At 52.1% G+C, this 23,439-nt stretch overlaps 1 protein-coding gene and 1 long non-coding RNA gene across 3 annotated transcripts; one reads left to right on the top strand and one right to left on the bottom strand.

Annotated features, from left to right (window-relative positions):
• Nucleotides 1–865: 865 nt before the first annotated feature.
• LOC121232586 lies at nucleotides 866–8,382 on the bottom strand. The gene is made up of 2 exons (XR_005931356.1): nucleotides 7,535–8,382; nucleotides 866–2,348 (listed from the first exon to the last, which is right to left on the bottom strand). It is a non-coding gene; the product is annotated as an uncharacterized LOC121232586 (long non-coding RNA).
• Nucleotides 8,383–11,858: 3,476 nt separating this feature from the next.
• On the top strand, nucleotides 11,859–23,403 carry LOC115335282 (proline and arginine rich end leucine rich repeat protein). 2 transcript variants are annotated; one of them, XM_030000739.2, is made up of 3 exons: nucleotides 11,859–12,149; nucleotides 18,771–19,726; nucleotides 21,587–23,403. In XM_030000739.2, the coding sequence occupies exons 2-3, from the start codon at nucleotides 18,786–18,788 to the stop codon at nucleotides 22,179–22,181; spliced, it is 1,536 nt and encodes a 511-aa protein (XP_029856599.1). In that variant the 5' UTR covers nucleotides 11,859–12,149; nucleotides 18,771–18,785; the 3' UTR covers nucleotides 22,182–23,403. The 2 variants fall into 2 exon arrangements, with proteins under 2 accessions (XP_029856599.1, XP_029856601.1); XM_030000741.2 differs by having other exon boundaries at nucleotides 11,877–12,149; nucleotides 18,771–19,722; nucleotides 21,587–22,008.
• Nucleotides 23,404–23,439: the final 36 nt, after the last annotated feature.

Here is a 23,439-nt window from a genome sequence, read left to right as displayed (position 1 = left end):
GATTTGCCCGTAGGTTTAATGACCAAAGCAGCAGCTGCACTCAAAACAGGGGTTATTTCTTGTTTTTTCTCTCTTTCCTTTTAAACACCTGGCTGGGGCAGAGGTCAGCTGCCTTTTCGGCTGCATTTCTTACTTGGGAGCGAGTGCAGCTTGTTCTTTCCAGCCTGGCCCTGTCTCTGTCCATCTGTGCTGGTGTGTCCTGGTCCGCGGGGGTTTTGCTCCCTGGTTCAAGCAGTGGGAGATGCTCAGGGGTGGATGGAGAGGCCAGGCCACACCTGGGAAGAAGGGACAGGTATATGGGATGAGCATATCTGCATGGAAGGGATGCAGGCCACCTCCTCCTTTTGCCTCCCTCCCTCCCTGTGCGCTGGGATCCCTGTGCTGGGGTGACCAGTGACACAAACGCCTTCCCCGGCCAAGCGCCGAGCTGAACCCGCGTGTCCTCGTGCCTCTGGAGTGCTTTGGGCTGGGGCTGCTTCGTTCAAGGAGGGGGGCTTCAAGCGCCTTCCACGTGTCCCCTCAGCAGCCGCGCTCATGGAGCACCTTCCCAGGTGTTTCCAGATGTTTGCTGGAGGTGGAGACGTGGGCATGGAGCAGGCACGCTCTGCCCCGGCCCCGTGTGCAGCTGGTGGAGGGGGTGGGGAGGAAGCACATCATGCATCATCTCAGCAACGTGAGAGCAGGATCCATGCATTACAAAGCAACATACTTTTCCCCTTCGCTCACTTCCCCCTCCAGAGCTTTGCTTGGAGCCAAGTGTTTCTCCCAGGCTCGTGGTGACGCTCTCCCAGCTCTCTGGCTCTTGCGTGTGGAGGCTGCTGTGATACCGTAAATCGGCAGTTCAGAAACTCTCTAAGACTCGATCTTGGAGTTTTAGAAAGCAGGCATTCTTTATTGCAGCGCTGGGTACACGGGGGATCGCTCCACCCATCGTGTACACCCGCCAGGTCTAGTCATATAGTTTATATACAACTTCTGTATGCATATTCATTACATTTCCGAGAATTGTTATACATATTCATTAATTTTCTGGGAAATTATTAGCATATGTAAATGTCCTTTGTGAAGGCTTATTCAGGTTCTATGGTGGTCTTCAGGAGTCCTCTGGGGTCTTCCATAGTTTTCCTCACTTGTCCGCTACTTGACCCCTCTTGATGGATTCTGCGCAGTATCGTCCTTCACATATTTTGGAACAACTTATGCTAAGGAGTGCTCGTTAGTACAATCTTATCATAAGGAAGGCTTGTTAGTGCTTCTCATGTTTACATTAGTGATGCTACCCGTATGGTACTTCAAGGTAAATTATCTACAAGGACAGAGGCAAGGATAAAAGTTCTTATCTTTTCCGGCCTTATCTATCAAGCAAAGTCCTAGTTGTGCATTTTCAGCAAAGATCCTAAATTCACCAAACTCCCAGTTTACTTTTAATTACTTAGGCTTCTGTTCAGCTTTGCCTTTCTAACCTTTGACCTCTACTATATCAATCCACCCTTTTCCTTTAAAATTGGTGAATATTTTATTCACTAATCTTTTTCTCAGAATACTTGATTGGTAATGCATTTACAACAATACAATAATACACAAGCAGTAATACTGACAATGATGGTAAGTGTTATTATAAAAAACATTTGTTTTAGCCATTTTAGTCCCGGTAACCATGAAGTTAATTTATCCCAGATTTCTTCAAATCCCCAGGACGTGTCATCCATGGCTACTCTATGAATTTGTTGGGTTTGTTTCCATATTTCCTCCAAATCAGTAGTAATCCTCCCTGTTTGATCTATATAAACACAACAACTGGTGCTTATGACTGGGCATACCCCTCCTTGAGAGGCTAGGTGCCATTCTGTTTTGGAGAACCATTTTAGATAGACTGGAAACTTCAACTTGGAAGGCTTGGATAGCATCCACTGTATAGTTCTCTATCTTCTCAATGACTGCCGAAAAGTTCACTAAAGTTTTCTCCAATTCACTTACCCCTAACCAAGGTAAGAACCATCTAACAAAGCTGTGAAATCCTGTGGGGCGGTCAGCAATAGCATTTCCTTTAATCATCTGACTTAGATAAACAAGGAAGTATAATTTCCACATTTCTCTTTACACAATAAGCATCAACATGGATCAGACACCTTTCGTTAATTTCAATTTCAGTGGAGCTTTTTGTTCCACTTTCCATTCAGGAGTTGCTTTCTTAATTCTTGAATAATGGATCCAAGGTCCTTTTCCATTCAATTTTACTGCTGTGTATGTAGTCAATAAAATTTGATAGAGTCCTTTCCACTTCTCCTGTAAAGGTTCTTATGTCCAGGACTTGAGATAAACCCAATCTCCAGGTTGAAAAGGGTGAGCTGGTGAATCAAGATTCAGAGATTTATTCAACACCACATAGATGTTTAATTCTTGCAGAGTTTTCCCCAAAGCAGTTAAATAATTGGCTACATCACTTTCTCCTTGTATTCTCATCTCCCCTGGTAGTCCAGGAGTCTGATATGGCCTTCCATATAACAATTCAGAGGGGCTTAAACATTGTCTGCCCCTAGGTGGTATTCTAATTCTTAACAAAGCTAAGGGTAAAACTTGTGTCCAATCCATTGAAGTTTCCTGACACAGTTTACTCATTTGTGTTTTGAGAGTATAATTCATTCTCTCAACTTTCCCACTAGCTTGAGGTCTATAAGGCGTATGTAGGTCCCAAGTAATATTTAACATTTTAGCCAATTCCATAATTATTTTTGCTATGAAATGAGGACCCCTATCCGATGACATCCCAAAAGGTATTCCAAATCTAGGAATTATTTCTTTTAATAAAATTTTTACAACTTCTCAAGCTTTATTGGTGCGACATGGAAAGGCTTCAGGCCACCCGGTATATGTGTCTACAAAGACTAATAAATATTTCAATCCTCTTGTCCTGGGTAATTCAGTAAAGTCAATTTGCCAATACTCACCAGGTGCTCTTCCCTCCCTCAGTTATTTTCCTGAAATGAATTCTATTCTGGTTTTGGATTATTTTTACAGCACACTTCATATCTTTCAGTTACAAATTGTACACTTTCTACCATATTCCTACTAATAATTGACTTCTGTAAATGTTTTAACAAATTCTCAGTCCCCCAATGAACAGAGTAATGTTTTTTTCTCACTAATTCATTCATGAGGGAGTAGGGAACTACCAGTAGACCCAATGGTGTGACCGCCCATCCATCTTCTCGTTTTTCTGCTTTTAAGGTCTCGATTAATTTCGAGTCTTGTTTATCATATAGGGGTTTATCTGGCAACACTATTTTCTATTCAGGAGTTATGACAAAAGTTTCCACTTGTGTGCATTTTTCTGCAGCCCTTTTTGCAGCCCAATCGGCTAGTTTATTTCCCTGATTTTGAGTGGTTGATCCAGACTGGTGAGCTTTGCAATACATTACAGCTACTTCAGCAGGAGCTTGGACACTTTTAAAAAGTTTCAAGATCTCTTCTTTATGCTTTATTGTTGCTCCTTGTGTAGTCAATAGTCCTCTCTCCTTCCATATAGCCCCATGGGCATGTATCACTCCAAATACATATCTTGAGTCAGTCCATATATTTACACGTTTCCCTTTACTTGATCAAGTCCAAAGCTCTAGTGAGAGCAATTAATTCAGCTTTTTGTGCGGATACTTTTGATGATAGACCTCGTGCTTCCATCACTTCAGATATTGTTGTTACTGCATATCCACACGTTCGCTTTCCATTTTGAACAAAACTACTCCCATCAGTATATAATTCTAAGTCTGGATTTTCAAGGGGAGTGTCTTTTAAGTCTGACCTGCTGGCATACACTTCCTCTATGGTTTGTAAACAATCATGTTCTGGATTCTCTTCTGCCTACTCCGTCGCTAGGAAAGTAGCAGGATTCACAACCGTTGTTGTCATAAGCTGTGTATCATCTTGCTCTAGCAGAATCGATATTTTATCATTTGGTTTGGAGCTAACCAATGTCCCCCTTTCTCTTCTAATACTGTGATTACTATATGTGGTACATATACAGTGATCTTCTGACCCAGGGTAAACTTATGAGCTTCCTGTATTAATATCACAGTAGCTGCCACAGCTTTTAGGCAACCAGGCCATCCTTGACTTACGATATCTAATTGCTTAGAGAAATATGCTACTGCTCGACGCAAAGGTCCAAGAAATTGGGTAAGTACTCCCAATGCTATTCCTCTTCATTTGCGGACAAATAACTCGAAAGGTTTCACCAACTTAGGTAATGCAAGTGCGGGTGCTTTCAGTAATGCTTGTTTAAGATTTTTGAAAGCAGCTCTTCCTTCGTCAGTCTATTTTAGACAATTATTTGAGGAGGTTTTCAGTATCTCATATAATGTTTTCACCAATAGCCCATACTCATCAATCCACAGACGACACCATCCTGTCATTCCTAAGAAGGTTCACAGCTCTCGAAGCGTGCTTGGCTCTGGAAGTCGACAAATAGCTTCTTTCCTTTCCGCGGATAGTTGTCGGTGTCCTTGAAAGACTTCAAAGCACAGGTACATCACGGTTTCTTGAGCTATCTGGGCCTTCTCCTTCAACACTCGATAACTGCTCATTCCGAGAAAGTTCAAAAGACTTATAGTTAATTTCAAACATTCTTCACGAGTTTCTCCTGCCAATAGAATATAATCTACATATTGTAACATAACACCCTCTCTGTTTTCAGTTCACCAAATTTTGAGTTCTTTAGCAAGCTGATTTCCAAAAATAGTGGGGCTATTTTTAACCCCCTGTGGTAGTGCAGTCCAGGTATACTGAGTTTTCCTTCCCGTCTCTGGATTTTCCCACTCGAAAGCAAATAACTCCTGACTTTCAAATGCAAGCAGGATGCAGAAAGGAGCGTCTTTCAAATCCAATACTGTGAACCAACGCTGCTTTTCCGTCAGGCTTGTCAGTAAGGTATATGGATCTGCAACCACAGGATATATAACCTGCACTATTTGATTGATAGACCTTAAATCCTGAACTAATCTGTACATTTTTCCATTTGCCTTTGTCACTGGCAGAATTGGGGTCTTATACTTAGACTCACACTCCTTTAACAATCTATATTTTAAAAACGTTTGTATCAATGGTAATAATCCTAATTTAGCTTCACTTTTCATAGGATACTGTTTCAACCTTACCAGTGCTGATTCTGGCTTTAAATCTATTCTTACAGGTTCAGCTCTTTTGGACCTTCCAGGTACTTCTCCAGCCCAGACAAAGGGAATTACTGCCTCCTCCACTTCTGTAGGTATTTCTCCACTCACTGGTTTATCTTCCTGTAACAAAAATACTGATGCTTGGTTATATTTAGATTCTGGTATCAGTACTTCTACTTCCCCCTCCTTAAATTTTATTTCTGCTTCAAATTTTTCTAACAAATCTCGGCCTATCAATGGTTTTGGTGCACCTGGTAAATAAAGAAATTGGTGTGTAACCCATTGTTTTCCAATTTTGAACTTTAAAGGTTTAAAAAATGGCCTCCGCTCAGAGATTCCTGTCGCACCAATAACTCTTACCAAGTCGGTCCCTAATTCAGGTTGCATTGTATTTAAAACCGAATATGTTGCCCCTGTATCTATCAAACACTCCACCTCCTCATTCCCCAGCTTAATTATAACCGGAGGCTCTGCTGGGGAAGAGTCCTTTGGTCCCCTTCAATCCTCATCCTCTATTGCTAGCACAGGTGACCCGCTCCTTTCAATTCCAGCAAGGAGGGGCATTCCTTTTTCCAATGACCCTCCTTCTTACAATATGCACACTGATTCTGTCCCACAGTCGGGTTTGGTACTCCTCGTCCTCGTCCTCTTCCTCTAAAACCACCTCTTGATCCCCCCCTTACTCCCCTCCGAGACACTTGCATACTCTCGAGCGCAGCCATTAATCTCGCGTTCCTTCTTTCCTTCTCTTGATCCCTATTCCTATACACTATCCAAGCAATGTCCAACATCTTTCCGATATCTCTAGCCTCTGCTCCTTGCAACGTTTGTAACTTCTTCCGAATATCATCAGACGATTGTTCAACAAAGAAAGTTGCCAACTGACTTTTTCCTTCTTCTGATTCAGTATCTAGAGTAGTATATTTCCGAGCCGCCTCCTTTAGTTTATTCAAAAAATCAGTTGGCGACTCTTTCCTGTCCTGCTTAATCTCATACAATTTAGACCAGTTGATAGCTTTCGGCATTGCATTTCGTATTCCAAACAACACCCACTTCTGATATCGTGCCAGCATCTGTCTATCCTTAGGATCATTAGGATCCCACCCAGGAACGGCGGAAGGGAAATGATTCTCTACTTGTCCTTGCAACATCCCTGAGGCTAACTGTGCCTGAATCTGAGTTCTCACAGCCCTACGAACCATGTCTTTTTCCGTACTATCAAACAACATCTGTAAAATAGCGTCAACATCCTGCCAATCTGGATTTTGGATTTTAACCATCAATTCAAAGGCATTCGCTACCTTTTCTGGATCATCCTGATAATTTCCTGCAGCAGCTTTCCAGTTATTCAAATCTGAAATTGAAAATGGAACCACAACCAGTCCCTCATTCCCAACAGCCTGCCGTAATGGGGCTTGCAAGGCAACACCCCGCCTACTCCGAGTCCATTCAGCTACCGGAGTGTGACCGGCAGCTTCATCAGTATTTCCATCACTCTCATCCTCAGATTCCTTCTTACAGAACTCAAATCCCTGCCTCGGGGCTCTCAGGCCAGGTGCTACCAGCATTTCCAAATCCTCCCCAACTTCCTCCTGAGTTAACTTCAAACACCTCTGTCCAATACTACATGCAGAACAGCATCTTTTTAAAGCTTTTCCTTTATTCTCCTCCTTCTTATTCTTTTCTAATGCCAAAACCAAAGGGTCAGAAGGGGCTACGTTAATTCCACACTTCTTTTGCCACTCTGGATGCTGTCTTAACTCAAAAAACATATTTGCATACATTACTTCATCCCACTTATTCTCTCTCCTCAAAAACAACTTTAACTGTAACAATGTATTATAATTCAAAGCACCATTCATTGGCCATTTTTCACCACTATCCAGCTTATAGAGAGGCCACCATTGATTACAATATTTTATCAATTCTGTTTTCTTGGCTGACCCCCCTGGGGGTCCAGCGATTTGTTTCCAATGTTGTAAAACACATCCCAAAGGAGATCTCTTTAATACACCTCCGGTAGAATTCCCTGCACCCATTTCAATAAACAATTAACAGGTGAGACAAAATTTATATACAAGGAATACTAAAATTCTTACAAATACTACACAGGATAATAAATAGGACAATCAAACAAACACACAAACTTAAAAATTATTACAGTGGCCACATCCATTCATTCAACATTTCAAATGGGAAACATATCCCTCTGGAAGGAGACTTATCATTCTTTTCTTTCAAAAGGGAGACTTATCCCTTGCTCATAGGGTACTTTCCCTATATTCCAAACCAGCGCGGTCTAAGCCTGCGAATGATGGATGGGTATTACAAACCAAACATAATCCGAAAGAATGCCTTATACTCACAAACCAGGGTTCTTACTCCTAGCTCTTCGGTCCAGGGATCGAGGTCCCCTCCAAGAAACCCCCGGTGCCGGCTGAGGTCCCTGCGATCCCAGGATCCGTTGAGGTTCAGGAGTAGGGTCCCATCTGGGTCGCCAAAACTGATACCGTAAATCGGCAGTTCAGAAACTCTCTAAGACTCGATCTTGGAGTTTTAGAAAGCAGGCATTCTTTATTGCAGCGCTGGGTACACAGGGGATCGCTCCACCCATCGTGTACACCCGCCAGGTCTAGTCATATAGTTTATATACAACTTCTGTATGCATATTCATTACATTTCCGAGAATTGTTATACATATTCATTAATTTTCTGGGAAATTATTAGCATATGTAAATGTCCTTTGTGAAGGCATATTCAGGTTCTAATGGTGGTCTTCAGGAGTCCTCTGGTGGTCTTCCATAGTTTTCCTCACTTGTCCGCTACTTGACCCCTCTTGATGGATTCTGCGCAGTATGGTCCTTCATATATTTTGAACAACTTATCCTAAGGAGTGCTCGTTAGTACCATCTTATCATAAGGAAGGCTTGTTAGTGCTTCTCATGTTTACGTTAGTGATGCTACCCGTATGGTACTTCAAGCTAAATTATCTACAAGGACAGAGGCAAGGATAAAAGTTCTTATCTTTTCCGGCCTTATCTATCAAGCAAAGTCCTAGTTGTGCATTTTCAGCAAAGATCCTAAATTCACCAAACTCCCAGTTTACTTTTAATTACTTATGCTTCTGCTCAGCTTTGCCTTTCTAACCTTCGACCTCTACTATATCAGCTGTGTGCTCCCTCTGGGGCGGAGGGGGCTGCAACCCTGGGCTGGGACAGGCCCCTGTCCCTGGCTCCTGTCCCTGGCTCCCGATGAGGTCTGGGGGAACCTGAGTTTAATTTTCCAGGCTGGTAGCCACCCAACACCAGTGGTGGCATGCAGAGCCCAGGGAGAGCCCAGGGAGAGCACAGCACCTTCCCACCACGGTCCCAGGCAAATGGGTCCATCCCAAACCGCCAGCCATCATTCTGGGGGGACATCTGGGATCTTCCTTGTCCCTGCTCAGTGGCCCCTTCCCACGACACCAGTGGCTGACGATGGAGAGCACGGCTGGCTTGCGAGGCTTTGCTGCCAAACGCTCGAGATTTGATGTTTTGCGTAGAGCACACGCTGCTCCGACCAAGCGGCCACAGGGCAGCTCAGGTTTCCTCCTGCTTCTTCCCCCCCTCCCCGCCCCCTCTTCTGAAATTAAATTTTTTAGCTCTCTGAAGGGAGTTTTAAGATCTGGCCATCAGAAAGAACCGCTGTGCTGTAAATCATCTGTGTTTGTACAGCACCGAGCACAGCAGAGGCTCAGCTTGGGACGGGGTGGCTGATGCTGGGATAAGAAAGAATAAGCATCTCCCTCTGGCCAAATAAACATTTTAAGCTGCTATTCCTGAGGAGCCCAGGCTGTGGTGTGGGGAAGGCGAGCTGGTTTGAGGACAGCCCTTCACTCGGCTCTGTTTGAGAAGCCTCCCGCACTGCTTTGCTCTGCAAAATGCCCCTTCTTGAAACCCCTGGGGCTGGGGCTGCCAGCTCTTGGCATGCTGCGATGTCCCCCAGGGCTGTCCCCTCGGTGGTGTCCCCGGCCAGGGGGAAATGAAGACGCTGCGGTAGCCTGAGCTGCAAACAGCCAGGGAGGCTGCACTGGTGGAAATCAACGTGAGGAGGTTCAGGGTGCGATCTTCTGCCAAGGGCAGGGGATGCTTATTTTAACTGCACCTGATACGAGCCACATGCACGCATGAGCACCGTGATGTGGTGCATAAGGGGTCTGGCCGGGATGGATGGCGAGGACAGGGAGGATGAGGGATGCAGGTGCTTTTCTGTGTCTACCGTTTCCCAGCTGGAGACAGTGAAGTCACCAGCTATAATGGGGTTTTTTTTAGCCCACATCCCCCTCCTTAAACCTTCTGCTGCTCCTTGTTGGTGTTTTGTCCCTTGGGGCACCTGCACAGCTGTAGTCGACTCCCTGCCGGGATGGCCGGAGTGAGTGGGGCATGGCCGGGTGCCGAAACCTCACTGTGCCTGATGGGCTGGTGGGATGCAGCCTCTGGGCTCGCTGGGGACCACATTCCTCCATGTTTACTCGCTCGATGGCTGTCCCTCATGTTGCCCTTGGTCGAGACAGGCCGTTCTCGCAGCCCTGGCTCTGTCTCCTGGTGCTTTCATGCTCAAACATTTCCTCTCCTTCCTCCGCCAGACCAAAGCGGTATTTCTGTTACAAACCTCTGCAGAACAAACAGGCCGTGGCCGGGAAAGGGGATAAACTGAAGGGACGTGGCATCAGGGGACCACGGATGACCGGGATGCTGCTAGTCCACAGCAAGGGCACTGAGACTGTGATCTCCCCAAGCCAACAAGAGCCATGAGAGCAGGTTTGCTCCATGGCCACCCTCTGTCATCCCTTTTGCCTGCAAGAGCGGGGCCAGATTTTGCTGAAGACGTAGAATAAACCGAGCACGGGGTGCCCAGAGCCACATTCAAGGCTCCAGCCTGTTGCGTCTTAAAAATTTAAAAGGACGTCTTTGATGGTGGATTTGAAACTTGGACACTGAAAGAAATTCCTGCAGAAAGAAAATTCAACAAACAAAGTCCCTTGGCTGAGAGCAAAATTTATACTCACCAGATTTGCTGAAGGTTTTCATGCTTCCCAGCAACAGGAGCTGTGTTAGCAGCTTTGCAGGTCAGACAGCATGGTGGATAAGGTCTAGGATATGAAAGCTTTACATGCTGACATTGCAGGGTGGCTTTTGTGCAAGCAATTGCCCCATTTGGTGCCTCAGTTTCCCCCTTTCAGTGCCCAGCTGAGTATCTGTTAGTTAGCAGGAAAAAAAACCATGAAACACGTCCCAGTGGATTTAGGCACTTTTGACTAGTTTTTAAAGCAATTGGCATGAATCTCCAAACAGCATATTCTTTCCCTATTGATTCTGATCCTTCTCCAGCTGGCAAACACATGTCTCCATCTCGACCCTTTGTTTAAACGATGTGAAATACCTATGTGGTTTCTCTCCATTCTTTTTCCTGGCTTGCACTCGAGCTACCTGCTGGTTTTAGGCATCCGCGTGCCCCAGCTCGCTGCAAGGCCAGGGCTGTGCCCTCGGACCATCCTGCTCCTGGCAGTCAGCGGGCAGCACTCACCAGCAATACTCCGGTTTTGGGGTAAGGGGAAGGGCACCGTGTTGGGAACAAATATATTTAAGGGTTGCGGGGAGCCCAGGGCAAAGTGGGGGAGCCCAGCGGGTGGGAACTTTGGGGGAGGGTCTGATTTTGGCTGTTAGAACTCGCTGTTGGTAGCCACCGTCAGCCGAGTGTGGGAGTGCAGGATCGGACCCTCCTGGATGGCTGCCAGGCTCCAGTAGAGTTTGGACAGGGTTTTCAATGAGCCAAAGCAGCTCAAGTTTCCTGGCCCTCGCTGCAGATCGGCTTAGGCTGGAGAGAGGACTGCTCACGGGGAGGGAGAGGACCCCTTCCCCCCTGAACCCCACATCCCAGGGATGCTTGGGACAGGGATGCCTGTAGGAGGGAGATCCCCGAGGCTGCTGTGCCCCCCACCGCCTGGGGTTCCTTGCTCATGCCTGGGCTGTGCCTGAGAGCTTTGAATACGCGACAGGTCCCAGGCTGCCTCTGGGCTCCTTGGAGCAGAAATGTCCCCCCTGAGCATCCACAAACACGCCTGCCCCAGCAGACGCTCGGGAGCCCCAGCGGTCCCTCGGCCACGTCCTCTCGGTGCACAGTGGTTTTCCAGCCTGGGATCTGTCTGAGGCTCCATGCAAAACCCGGTGGCCACGTGCCCGTGGCCCGCTCGGCTGCACGGCACTGCCGTGGCTCCCCTCCCTTCTCTTTATTAAGTGCCATCAGGATTTAAATTAAAGCTTATCACCAGCTGGGAGCAAATGAACCCTGCCTCATGTTTTACAGGGTGCCATCTGCCAGGCAGGAGCAGAGACCCCAGCACAGGGCTGGCTCCCTTCAGCAGGGGTGGGGGGCAGTTGGAAGTCACTCTGGGCAGCTGGGGGACCCGGGTGGGACAGCCCCCGGGGACGGGCTGGCTGGTGACACACGCCGAACCCCCGCGCTCTGCACCCCCGTTGCGATTCGGCCGTGTCGCTGGAAAGCGCCATCCCAAACGCACGCTCCTGGAAAAAACAGGGGCCGTGGCAAGGGAAGGGCTTATTTAAATTATTAATTAGTTTTGTTTTTAAACACGGGCTCCGAGCAGCCTCCGCAGCAGAAGGAATTGTTATTAAACGCCAGCCCTCCGGCAGGCAGGCCATGTGTGCGCAGCAGAGCCCGCAGCGCTTGGCTGCCAGATAAAGACGTTATTGTTGTCATCATCGTGCCTTCGTCCCAGCCCTCCGCCTCCCGCGCTCCCACCCACCCTCGGCCAGCGGCTCCCAGGAACAAAACCCCCGTGCTCGGCCGAGGCTCACTCGTGGCGGAGCCGCGGTGCCGAGAGGAGGAGGAGGAGGAGGAGGAGGAGGAGGAGGGAGACAGCCAGAGAGAAACTTGTTTTGGGGATTAATAAGAGGCAGGAGGAGGGAGAGGTGCACACAGGTAAGCTGTAGGCAGGTGCTTTCCCCCAGGGTCTTCTTGCCTTGCCTGACCATCCGATCCAGGACGCTGCACTGGTCCACGATGCTCCTGCCCTCTCCAGCCTCCCTTACATTCAAAGCAGCATCTGCTCTTCCTTTTTTTCCTCTCCTCTTGTTGGTTTTTCTATTCTTCAGCAGCTGGAGTCTTTGTTCCTTCCCTTTTCTCTTGTTGCAAAGAGTTTTTTCTCGGCACGGGGCAGGCTGGGGTGGAGGGGGGGGGAACTTGGGGCTGCAAAGTCGGAGGAAAGTCCTGTGTGAGAGAGTGTTGCAGCTACTGCCAGGCGCTTTCTGCGGGGGTGAGTGAGGACCCCCTTGTCTCCCCCACCCCGACCTGTGCTCTCACACGCTCACAACCCCACGCACGCTCAGCTCTGGCTCTGCGGCCAGGGAGGCAGAGCTGGGGGTGCCGGGGGTGTGTGTGTGGGGGGGCTGCACAGCCTGAGCCATGCCCAGGACAGTCCCCTGCCTTGGAAAGCAGCAGGGAAAGCGTCCAAGGAGGGGGGAGAGGCTGAAAGGCGAGCGGACCCCTCCGGAGCCAGGACTGCTGCCAGGGAGCCTTTGGTAACATCGGGTTACGGCACCTTCCTTGTGCTGAGCACGGGCTCCAACAGCCAGGCTGGGGAAACGGCCGGGGACTGGGGGCGTCTGGGGGGTCCTGGTCCTGTGGGAGGGGGGGCTGTGTGCAGCCCCTCACCCCCGTGCCGGAGCGGGGAGCAGGGAGCAGGGAGTTTTCCTGCCCTGCGGAGAGGACCAGCATCGCGCCGCTTTGAGAGCGAGGTGGGAGAGAGCAACCAAACAGCATCTCGATGCTGCAGGGGCACTTTCCAGAAAGCTGGTTTTCTGCCCAAAATGTAGGTGATAAAGCCCTTCTCTCCTGCCTGGCAGGCAGAGCCCTGCCTGAATCACATCGACCATGCCCAGGTCATGTAACACCACTTTTGCTGCCTCGATCACCGAGATTTGAGCCCGGTCCAGGCAGGCGGAGAGGTGCAGCCCTCTCTCCGCACCCTTCCGCGGGGTGAGCTGCCGTGTGGGTCCCGTTTGGAGCCAGCTCTTTGTCTCAGCTCCGGCAGAGGCAGGAGATGATGGGAGGAAGCAACAGGGCAGCGATGATGTTCGCTGAAGTCCTGGGGAAAAGGTTTTGTTGCACAGAAGAGACTCATCCCAAACTCACCCTTCCCTCTCTGAGAGTTTTAGGAAAAGCATTTACAAGGCAGAAAATGGAAATTCATCCCCTTGGCAGCTGGACACAAAGCATGTCGCACATGAGGGCTTGGAAACTTTCCTGGGAGCCTGCGATCATGGGCCTTCCTTATGTGGTGCTCGGCTGATGGCATCCCACAAGCTGTCGGAGCTGCCTCCCGGGAAGCACCCTTTCCTCGGCCAGCCCCGGACAGGCAGCGTGGAGCCGAAATGCGGGGTGCTGGGTGTCCCTGCTGCCCTGGGGAAGGGGGGAAGGCGAGGGGCTGAGTGTTTTCACCTGGGAACAGATAAAAGCGCAGCTGTGGGAGGTTTCCTCTGCCCTCGGGAAGAGGCTGGAAGGGAGGGATGAGGCAGCAGCAGCTGATAAGGCATCAGAGCAGTTTCCCACCCTTGGAGAAAGTAGAGCCGGGGGGAGCAAGGCGAGGTGTCTGCTTGGAGGGGAGCAGGGTGTGCATGGGGGGCAGGCTGCGGGGCCGGGCTGCAGTGGCTTTGGCAACATTTTGTCCCGTGATTTGCTTTTGTCTGTGTCCAGCCAGTTCCACCGTGTGTGGCAGAGAGATCTGCGGGCGGGCTGAGCCGGGAGCAGCTCTGGGAAGGGTCGGGACATGCAGCGAGGGAGGAGGAGGGAGGAATTGCTGACATGGAGAAGGCAGCAGAAAGGTGTTTTCTGCCAGGACTGCCTTCCCACAGACCCTGCTGCGGGGGGAGGTTGCTGGAGGGAGCAGCGAACGCAACAAGCCTTTCGCAATGAGTCCGGTGACTGTGGTACAGTGAGGAAACCCTCCTGGCACGCAGAGGGACACTGGAGCCATGCATTGTCATCCCCATGTCTTGCAGTCCTCGGGCTGAGCCCAAAAGTCTTGCTCGAGAGCCCAGGAGCGCGGCCGAGCTGCTCTCTGGCGTGGTCTCCTGAGACACCCATCCCCTGCGTGGACAGAGCGCTATCCCCGCAAGAAGAGACGCGGCGGGGGGCCGAGCCCCCGCGGCTGCCTCGGCGGTGTGCTGGCTCCAGCCCCAGCCAAGCAGGCTGCCTGCGGCTCCGCTTCTCCCTGGGAAAGCGCTGGGAAAGGGCGAGAAGAGCTGCTTGTTGCATCAGGGCTCTGGTCCCCTGGGGACGCCTGGGTGACAGCGTGTCTGCCCTCCCCTCGGAGGACAGCCTCGCACCGTATTTAGTCCTTTTCCACCGTTCCCAGCTCTCCAGCGCCGCTGGATAAAGAGCTCCCTGTTTTGGTTACAGCTGATCAGACCCAGACTCTTGCAGAGACATGAACAGGCTGTTGGCGGTGGTTGGACATGAGGGAAGCCGACGAGGGAGCTTTGATGGCTCCTTTCGGTTATTTTTAGCTTGCCCTCCTTGTTCTGCTCCAAGGTGCGAGTTCTCAGGCTGGCTGGGGGTGTTTTGCAGCGTGGGGGCTGCAGGGATGATGGGAATTGGGAGTCCCAGTGGGAAAGCTGTGAAGGGAGCTAGCAGGGTTATGGGCAACAGGCTGGAAAGGATCCCTGGTCCAGCCATCTAGGCTTTCTCCTCTCCTTCCAAAGTTAAAAGTTCCCTTTATCCCTCCCAGCCCCTCCCCAGGAGCAGGGATCCCAGATACATCGGTGATAGCTGTCCAGAGCCAGCTGTTGCTCTCTGCGTATCTAACTGCTGCAAGAGGAGGCGGGGAGGGCAGAAGACACCCAAGGGACAGCGTTTGGACTTCTGCCAGTGACAAATCCCCCAGTGACCTTCACATAGCTCGCTCTTGCCCCGGAGGTTGTGATTTTTGCCTGCCCTTGGCACCAGTCACTGGGCTGGCAGGGAGCACTGCTTAGGAGCTGTGGGTTAGTGAGATGCAGCGAAGGTAAACTATTTGGAAAGCAAACACCAGTGGCATTTGGGGCTGGAATTTCCAGCTGTTGTGCCGAATTTTTGTCAATTGTAATGTGATGACTGAGGGAGCAGCTGCCTCTTTCTGGGAAAAAACCCTGGGGTGGCATCTGTTGGGTGCCTTGGTCTTGCTCAGGGGTGTCAGAACTGTTTTTGTCCATGAATCGAGCCTTTTCTCCACACCAGGTGGTTGGTTTCCTGAATGCGTTCATTGCTTCATGATTTAACTTTATTCCAGTTGCATGGATTCCTTGTGGGTACCCAGGATCCAAGCTGTCCTGTCCGTCAGGGAGTGGTGAGATAGGTCGAGCGGAGGCATTTGCAGAGCAGGCACCGTGCCACGGCTCTGGCCGCGGATTCGGCAGCCGGTGCTTGTGCAGAATCAGGGTGTGGGATTTTGAAATCTGGCTGCTTGCGTTCATGCCAGTAAATTCAACTGCATGAAACTGGATGGAGAACAGACTGCCGACTGTGTCAGGTCCAGGGAGAGCTGGCTTTGAACCTTTTAGCATGTTGGAGGCAATTGTAAAGCTGGTGGTGGCCTCAGGCTTCCCGCATCCCCGTTATTCTGGAGGCAGGGCTGTTGCGGGGACTGCTGGCTGTGAACTGGTTTCCTGCAGATTGCTTGGAAATGGGTCCTGCTTTCCCGGAGCAGGCTGGGGAGCGGTGCGCAGAGCCTCTGCCGGGAGCTGCAGCTTTGCAGGGAGAGGCTGGTGGGGACCGGCAGCTGAGAAGGGTCGTGGCAGCGCTGGCTCTGCCTGGCTGTGACGGGCAGAGGGGCTGCGGCAGTCCCCATGGGGACGTGGCAGCGGGTTGCAGGCGGTACAGCAGATAAAAGGGGCTGCATCTGCCTCCTGACACTTTCCTTCTGTGCTGACAAATGCCACATGATGCTGCCGCTCTCCAGCCTGAATTTCTGGCTCACTGACTATTTCTGCTATATGCCGAGTCCCTAAACATCTGCAGCGTTAAAGCCTCGTGTAGAGGGGATGGTGCAGGCTGTGCGGGGCCAGGTTGTTCCTGGAAGGGCTGAGAGCTCAGCCAGCTCCTGAGACCAAGGGGGTGACAGCTCTGCCCTGTCCCCCACCCCCCTGTGACATTGCCCGGGGCGGCTGCCGGGTGGCCCGAGCTGAGCATCGCCGAACGCCCGGATTGCAGCGTGTACTGGCTGGAATATCGTGTCCCAGCTGCCTCCTCCCCTCTGCAACAGGCCAAATGCAGACCTCAACCCCCGCCACTCCCCCAGGCATTGTGGGTGTTAAAATCCAGGTCTGAGTTTTGGAGCGGAGGCAAAATCCCATGGAAAGGTCTGGGACAAGGTGGGGGGAGAGCCACGTGCAGGGAGGGACGTGACTGGGAAAGGAGCAGGGTGTTGCAGGGCCAGGGAGGGGACTGCACGTAGAGCAGCTCCCTGTCATGAATTTGCCCGTTCTCTGCAGCCCGCCGTTGCATCTGAACTCTTACAACACAGAAGCACGCACGTACATCCCCAAAGGGGACGTACTGCAGCACTGCTGAGCTGAATATCTGGCAGCATTTGGGCCCCGTTGCTCTTCCCCTGTTCCTCCCTTCCCCCAGCGAGATGCCAGAGCTCTGATTGAAAACAGCAGGCATCTGAGGCTTGTAGGGTTAAACAGAGCCAGATGGGAGCCGAGGGAGACAAAAAGGAAAGTAGGAAAGTAACAGGCTGGGCCTGGGGGGGGGAGCAAGAACAGGATCTTTTCTTGGAGAAAGTCAATTACTTGGAGCCCCAGGAATGCATGGGATCACTTCAAAGGGAGCCGGGCTGGCGCAGTTCTGGGAGCAGTGGCCCATCGAAGGGCCCTAAGGGCGTCCCCGGGTGGGATGCGGATGCTGGCGGGAAGCTCTAAGCAAAAGGGGGGTGATGTGGCGGGGGGGCTACCCCAGCAGTGTTGGTCTGTGCTGCTTGCTGGTCAGATGAGGGCTGGGGACATTTCCCTGCTGCTGCCCAAAGGCAAACATGATGTGCCTGGCTCAGCCCTGCCTGTTTGCTGCTCCCACCGGGCATGCTGAGCCGAGCGGCGCTGGCTGCATCCACGGCACCAGTGCTGCTGGTCCCTGTGGCCACGACGGCAGGGCTGCGTGCCAGCGAGCTCCGCTCCGTCATGTCCCATGGGAGAGAGCAATGAGCCGGGAGAGACCGATTTCTCACCAGCATCAGCATCGCCAGCGCCAGCATCACCAATGGCTTCTGCCCCATGCTCCAGTCCCAGCAGCTCTGGCTCCCACAGCAGTCATTCCGTTTGCCCAGGAGATCCATCTTCCTCTGAGTCTCTTGATCTTCTTCCCCGTCGTCCTCCCTGTCTCATCTCACTTCATTCTCTTTCCCACCCTGCCTCTGCCTCGCTCCTCCATCTGCCTCGCTGTGCATCCAGCTCGGCTCTGTTCCTGCTGGGGTGACAAATGCCGCCGGGAAAAGCCTGGCGAGCACCCCGACGTATCTGCCCAGGAAGCCCACAGCCTGGTCTGCTCCAGCTGGCCCCAGGGAGCGTCAGAGCATCCAAAGCACCTTCTGCACAGGGCTTTCTGGGGAGCTCATCTGCAACAAGCTGGATCCCTCCATCCTCCAAGGCATCAGCTGGAGAGCTACCAGCAACAGTCTTGCAAGGATGATTGCTGCTGTTCCAGGCAGCAGCGGGGAGGGCAGAGATGGGACAGGCAGCCTTCATGAGTTTGATAACGACCCAGAGAAGAGGGAGAGGTGGTGTGTGTAAGGTGTTGGGCTGGTGTCCAGGAGAAACTCCCTGGCTCGGGGCAAGCAGAGACCTCGCCTGATCCCTCCAGATCTCCCACTCCTCCTGGGAGTCTCCCCAAATAACTAGCCCAGCCCAGCACCCTGCAGTGGGACTGGAGGTGATGGATCAGTTGTTTGAGCAGCACAGGGCGCCGCATAGCCAAACACCTTTGTTATTGCCCATGCATAATCTTGCAAATATCCTTTTTATCACGCAGCCTTGAAAATGGGCTGTCCTGCATTAAAGCCTTGTCCCTGAAGCACAGGGCCATCCATCTTTGCTGCCCCGCTAACTGCTGCTGGCCTCCCAATACTGTTGCTTAGCCAATTTGCTACTGAATCATTGATTTTTTGGCTCAAGTGCAAAATTAAGCCTAATCCATCAAGGTGTCTGAACAGGCAATCTATCCTTCGGGGAGAGGTCACAGTGGTGTTGGGGCTCCCGGGGGGGCCAGGCTCTGCGGGGCAGTGCTGGGGGTGGCATGTGAAAAAAAAAAACCAACCCAAAACCAAATAAAAAAACCCCAACACCCCCCTCTATGGCATAAAGCTGAGCCAGAGAGAGGGGATCTCAGTGACTCATGCTCTAGAGAGGGGTTGGATTTAAAGATGACTTCCAAGGGGAAGGAGAGAAAATAGCAGGTTACTGGCAGGGATGTGGGGTAAATTCCTGCCTGTCAGTGATGAGGGAGATGGGAGATGGTGCAGTACCTAAATCAGGAGCTTCCTAACCCACCTCTTCTTGTTGCCTCCCTCAGGGAAACATCTGGACCATGAAGGTGGCCTTCAGATTGCTTCTCCCGCTTGTTCTTGTGCTGATCTCAGAGGTGAGCGGGCAGCGGAGGAAGCCTCCACGGAAACCCACCCGCCCACCTCCCGAGTTCGTTGAGCCCGTCGAGCCCACGGAGCTGCCCCCACCCCTGCCGCCGGGTCCCCCCTCCGTCTTCCCCGACTGCCCCCGAGAATGCTACTGCCCTCCAGACTTCCCCTCTGCCCTCTACTGTGACAGCCGCAACCTGCGGAAGGTCCCCATCATCCCGTCCCGCATCCACTACCTCTACCTCCAGAACAACTTCATCGATGACCTCCCGGAGGAGTCCTTCAGGAATGCCACGGGGCTGAAATGGGTCAACCTAGACAACAATCGCATCCGGAAGGTGGACAGGCGGGTCCTGGAGAAGCTGGAAAACCTCATCTTCCTCTACATGGAGAAGAACCAGCTCAAGGAGGTGCCTTCCTTCCTGCCACCCAACCTGGAGCAGCTGCGTCTGAGCAGGAACCAGATCTCCAAGATCCCTGCTGGGGTCTTCAACAAGTTGGAGAACCTGGTGCTCTTGGATCTGCACCACAACAAGCTGAGCGATGGGGTCTTCAACAAAAACACCTTCAAGGGACTCAAGAACCTCATGCAACTCAACCTTGCCCACAACATCCTGAGGAAAATGCCCCCCGGGGTGCCCAATGCCATCCACCAGCTCTTCCTGGACAGGAACAACATTGAGGACATCCCCAGTGACTACTTCAAGGAGTTCCCCAACCTGGCATTCATCCGGCTCAACTACAACCAGATCTCTGACAAAGGGCTCCCCAAGAACTCCTTCAACCTCACCAACTTGCTGGTGTTGCACCTGGCCCACAACAAGCTCACCAACGTCCCTTTCATCAGCCCCAAGCTGGAGCACCTCTACCTGAATAACAACTCCATTGAAAGTGAGTTGCACTGACTGGTCGGGAGGCTGTGGTGAGGTCTGAGGGGGAGCAGATGGGCTTGAGGATGGCAAGTGTTTTGTTGAAAAAGGTCATTTTTCACCCAGTGGGATGTGAACCCTTCAAAGGGGGATGCAGTGGTGAGATGAGCTGGGGGCTCTTTGTAGGTGAATAAAGCCCTAAGGGGGATGGATTTGCAAGTGGGGAAGGGTGGCCTGAGGGTGAGGGCGGTAGCTGAGGAGCAGAGCTAAATTCCCTCTGGTGCTGCAGGGCTTTTCTTGTTCCTTGTCATGGGCAGCTCTTCTTTGGGGCCACCTGCCATCTAAATAGTTACTTCCCCAGCAGGGCTCAGAAATAGGGATATTTAAAAAGGAGAGTCTGTGCACATATTTTAAGAACAGATGCCAAATACGCAGTCAAGATGGTTAGAAATAACCCAGCTTAGCTCTCGAGCTGAGCCTCACAGAGGAAGGAACAGGGAGAACAAGGCTGTGATGGAGGTTGCCTTGGCAAACCAACTGGGGCAGTTTCACACCATTCCAGGCAAAGCACTGCAATTTCATGGGAGAGGTGCTGGTCTGTGAAATGTGTAAACATAGCTAGCATGTTCGAGAAGAGGACAGAGACCCATTCCTGGTCACCCCAGATGTTTCTGCTATTAGAAGTCCAGCAACCTGCTGTCCTTGTAATCCACAGGGGAGCAAGAATGCGGTGCTCCTGCCAGAAACCCTCCATGTGCACTGGGAAAAGTGTGCTGGGCTCTTCTATTTCTGGCTGCGGTGGGGTGTATGGGGGCTGCAGGACCCACCCAGGGCATTACTCACCTGTGAAGCAGCCGCCGGGCAGGACACTGGTCCCCACAAGTGGTGGGACACAAGCACTTCCACGCTGCGGTGTTCATCGCGCAGTGATGGCGCATGGCTTTATGTGTAAGAGTGGTCCACTGCCAAAGAGGGGTTGTAAAATCACAGAGCAGCTTTAGTGGGCCAGCTCCTGCCCAAACAGGGTGCTGAACATGAGCCAGGAACGGACGAGCAAGAAAGCTGCTCTTTGCAGGCAAGCACTAATAACGTTATGGGATGTGATGCCAGGGAGAGGGACAAAACCCTCACAAAGGAACATCCCTTCTCTCAAGGGGCCACCGGGGTCGGTTCCCACGGAATAATGATGCAGTGACGAATGCCTGGTTCAAATGGCAGTTAATCTGCATTTTATTTAAACACCACCAAACTGGAGCCAAGGGGCACTTTGGGGCAAAGGTGGTGACTGCTGCTGGGTTCACACACACCGGTATGCAGGCCCTGCTAGGGCTTTCCATGGAGAGATGGTGCGTGGCCATGCACATCATGTCCCAGCTCTTTTTTTGCCTATTTTACCCAGCTTCTATAAGGTTTCAGTCCCTGGAGTTGGGTAACAACATAAGAATCCCCAGGTTTATTTTCCGTAATGCAGGCCCTGGGGTGGGGAGAAACACGTGGAAATCCAGAAGCAAGCAACGAGATGGTTATTGACGTTATCTTCAGTGTAACGGTGCTGGAGCATATTTCCTTGATGTTTTTTTGAAGGCTTAGGGCTGGCTCGGCAGGTTTCATGTTTGAAATAATCCCTTTTCTCTCTCAAATGACATTGCATCCCTCATCGCGCTTTGGCTGAACGTGACCTACTTCATTTCTGAACAAAAGCAAGATTTTCCTCTCGCTGGGGCAGCGCCGTCTTCTGGGAGAGGCTGGGGATTCTCCCCCTCAGTAGCAAAGCAACCCCATTTTGGGGTTTGACAGAAAGGCAGGCAGAGAGGGGGGTCTCTAGCATCCCTCTCTGTCTTCCCTTTCCTCTAATGTGCACCCCGCTTTTCCTCTCCTCTCTGCAGAAATCAACGGGACGCAGATCTGCCCCACCTCGCTGATGTCCATCCAGGACTTCTCCCCCTCCGACCTGGACAGCGTGCCCCGGCTCCGGTACCTGCGGCTGGATGGGAATCTCCTGAAACCCCCCATCCCCTTGGACCTGATGATGTGTTTCCGCCTCCTGCAGTCCGTGGTTTTCTAACCCTGCCCCGCAGCGTGCCTCTCCCAGGACTTGGCTTTGCACAGAGACTCGACCCCCGTCAGTGTTTGACACGTGGGACCCTCTTTGCCTCCCTCTCCCCCTGCTCACATCCCGCCTCCATCCCTCTTGCCTTTCCCCCTTTCCTCCCCTGCAGTGGCCGTGGACACGCGTGGCGTGTGCATCCTTGGGGACCACTGCCTGCAGGACAGCACCGCCTCGCAGCAGCCGTCCCAGCCCGCAGCATCAGCCCGGGGGGGCTGCCACGCTCACCCCAGTTCCCTGCCCGTGGGCTCTGCCTTCTCTGCCCTCCCGCAGGCCAGCCCTGGAGCCGGCTCTGTTCTCTCCCCTTCCATCCGGCAGAGTTTCGGGAGGTTGGATTCGGTCCAAGCCAAAAAAGCGTCTCCGGATGGAGCTGACGAGGGAGCCCAGGGGTCAACCTCGCTGCAGGACTTGGGTCGTGTCATTGCTCCGGGTGGCCGCAGCCGCGACGGAGGTGGAGGAGGGATGCCCTGGGCTGGTGTGCCGAGGCTGCAGATGGCCACCCTGTAGCTTTAGGGTGCAGGGCGATGCCAGCCGGGCGTACCGGTGGCGGGGTGGCTAAGGGGAGCAGGATCCGTGCAGGAGGAGGGTGGCCAGGTCTGGCACCGACCGGCAGGACCGGCAACGACACCTCGTGGCCACGTCCCAGGGCCCCGGGGCCAGGGACACGCTCCTCCAGCCTGGGCCCTCCTGGGGGGCTTCGGCCTTGGCTCTGCATTGCTCTGGAGGCCGAGGGGTTTATTCCCTCGTGGTGGTGTGAATTTGGCAGGAGGGAGCGGGGAGGCCGTCTGGCCCCTGCAGCTGGAGCTGGGCTCTCCTGCGCCCCGCGTGGGTTGCACCTTCCCCGCAGCAATACGCCACGCATCCTCCTTTGCAAGACCAGCCCCCTCCCAGGCTTTCATCCCCACCAGACACCCCCCCCCCCCCAGCAGCATCAGTCCATGGTGCCGCAGCCCCCTCCCAGCATCCTGCATCCTCCCCGTGCTGCGGGGATGCAGGGCTCAGCGCATCGGCCGCGCTCTGCTGCTTCCAGCTAACCCCTGCTCTCCCCGATGCAGGCAGGACCCAAAGCCTGTGGGACCCCAATGCTGGTGACCTGTCCTGGGCATGGGACCCCCTCCCCGGGGGCAAAGCAGAGCCGGCTGCTTTGCAGCGATGCCAGTGGGACACTTGCTCTCGTATTTAGGTACCTGGGGTCAGATGCTGCCGTGGGTGTAAACTCGGGCTCTGCCGGGGCTGGGTTGACCCGTGAGATCTCCGCTCTGTTCTCACAGTCCCTCTGCCCTCCTGCCTTGACTCCCACCTCCTGGAAGTTTTACTCTCTGTTGCTTTCTTGAACCAAACACATGACTGGTTTTGCCTTTTTTTTTTTTAGAAAAAAGGAAAGAAAAAGAAAAAGGAAGAATTACTCTTTTGGAAAAGCTATTTTTTATTCCCCCTTCTCCCTGTTTTCACATGTATTGCTTCCCTCTTTGATAGCTGTACCTGCATATATAGGGTGTCTGGGTTTAGGGGAGGTTATACTCTTTTTTTCTTCCTGATTCTCAGGATTTAGATTTAAGGCCGAGCATTAGAGGAAAAAAAAAAAAAAAATCCAACTGAAATAAGCATTAAAGCAATAGACCAAAGAAACCA

The sequence above is a fragment of the Aquila chrysaetos genome, chromosome 24, assembly GCF_900496995.4.
Source record: "Aquila chrysaetos chrysaetos chromosome 24, bAquChr1.4, whole genome shotgun sequence".
Taxonomy (NCBI): Eukaryota; Metazoa; Chordata; class Aves; order Accipitriformes; family Accipitridae; genus Aquila; species Aquila chrysaetos.
Note: the sequence above shows the minus strand (reverse complement) of the source record. Positions and strands in the feature narration are given on the sequence as shown.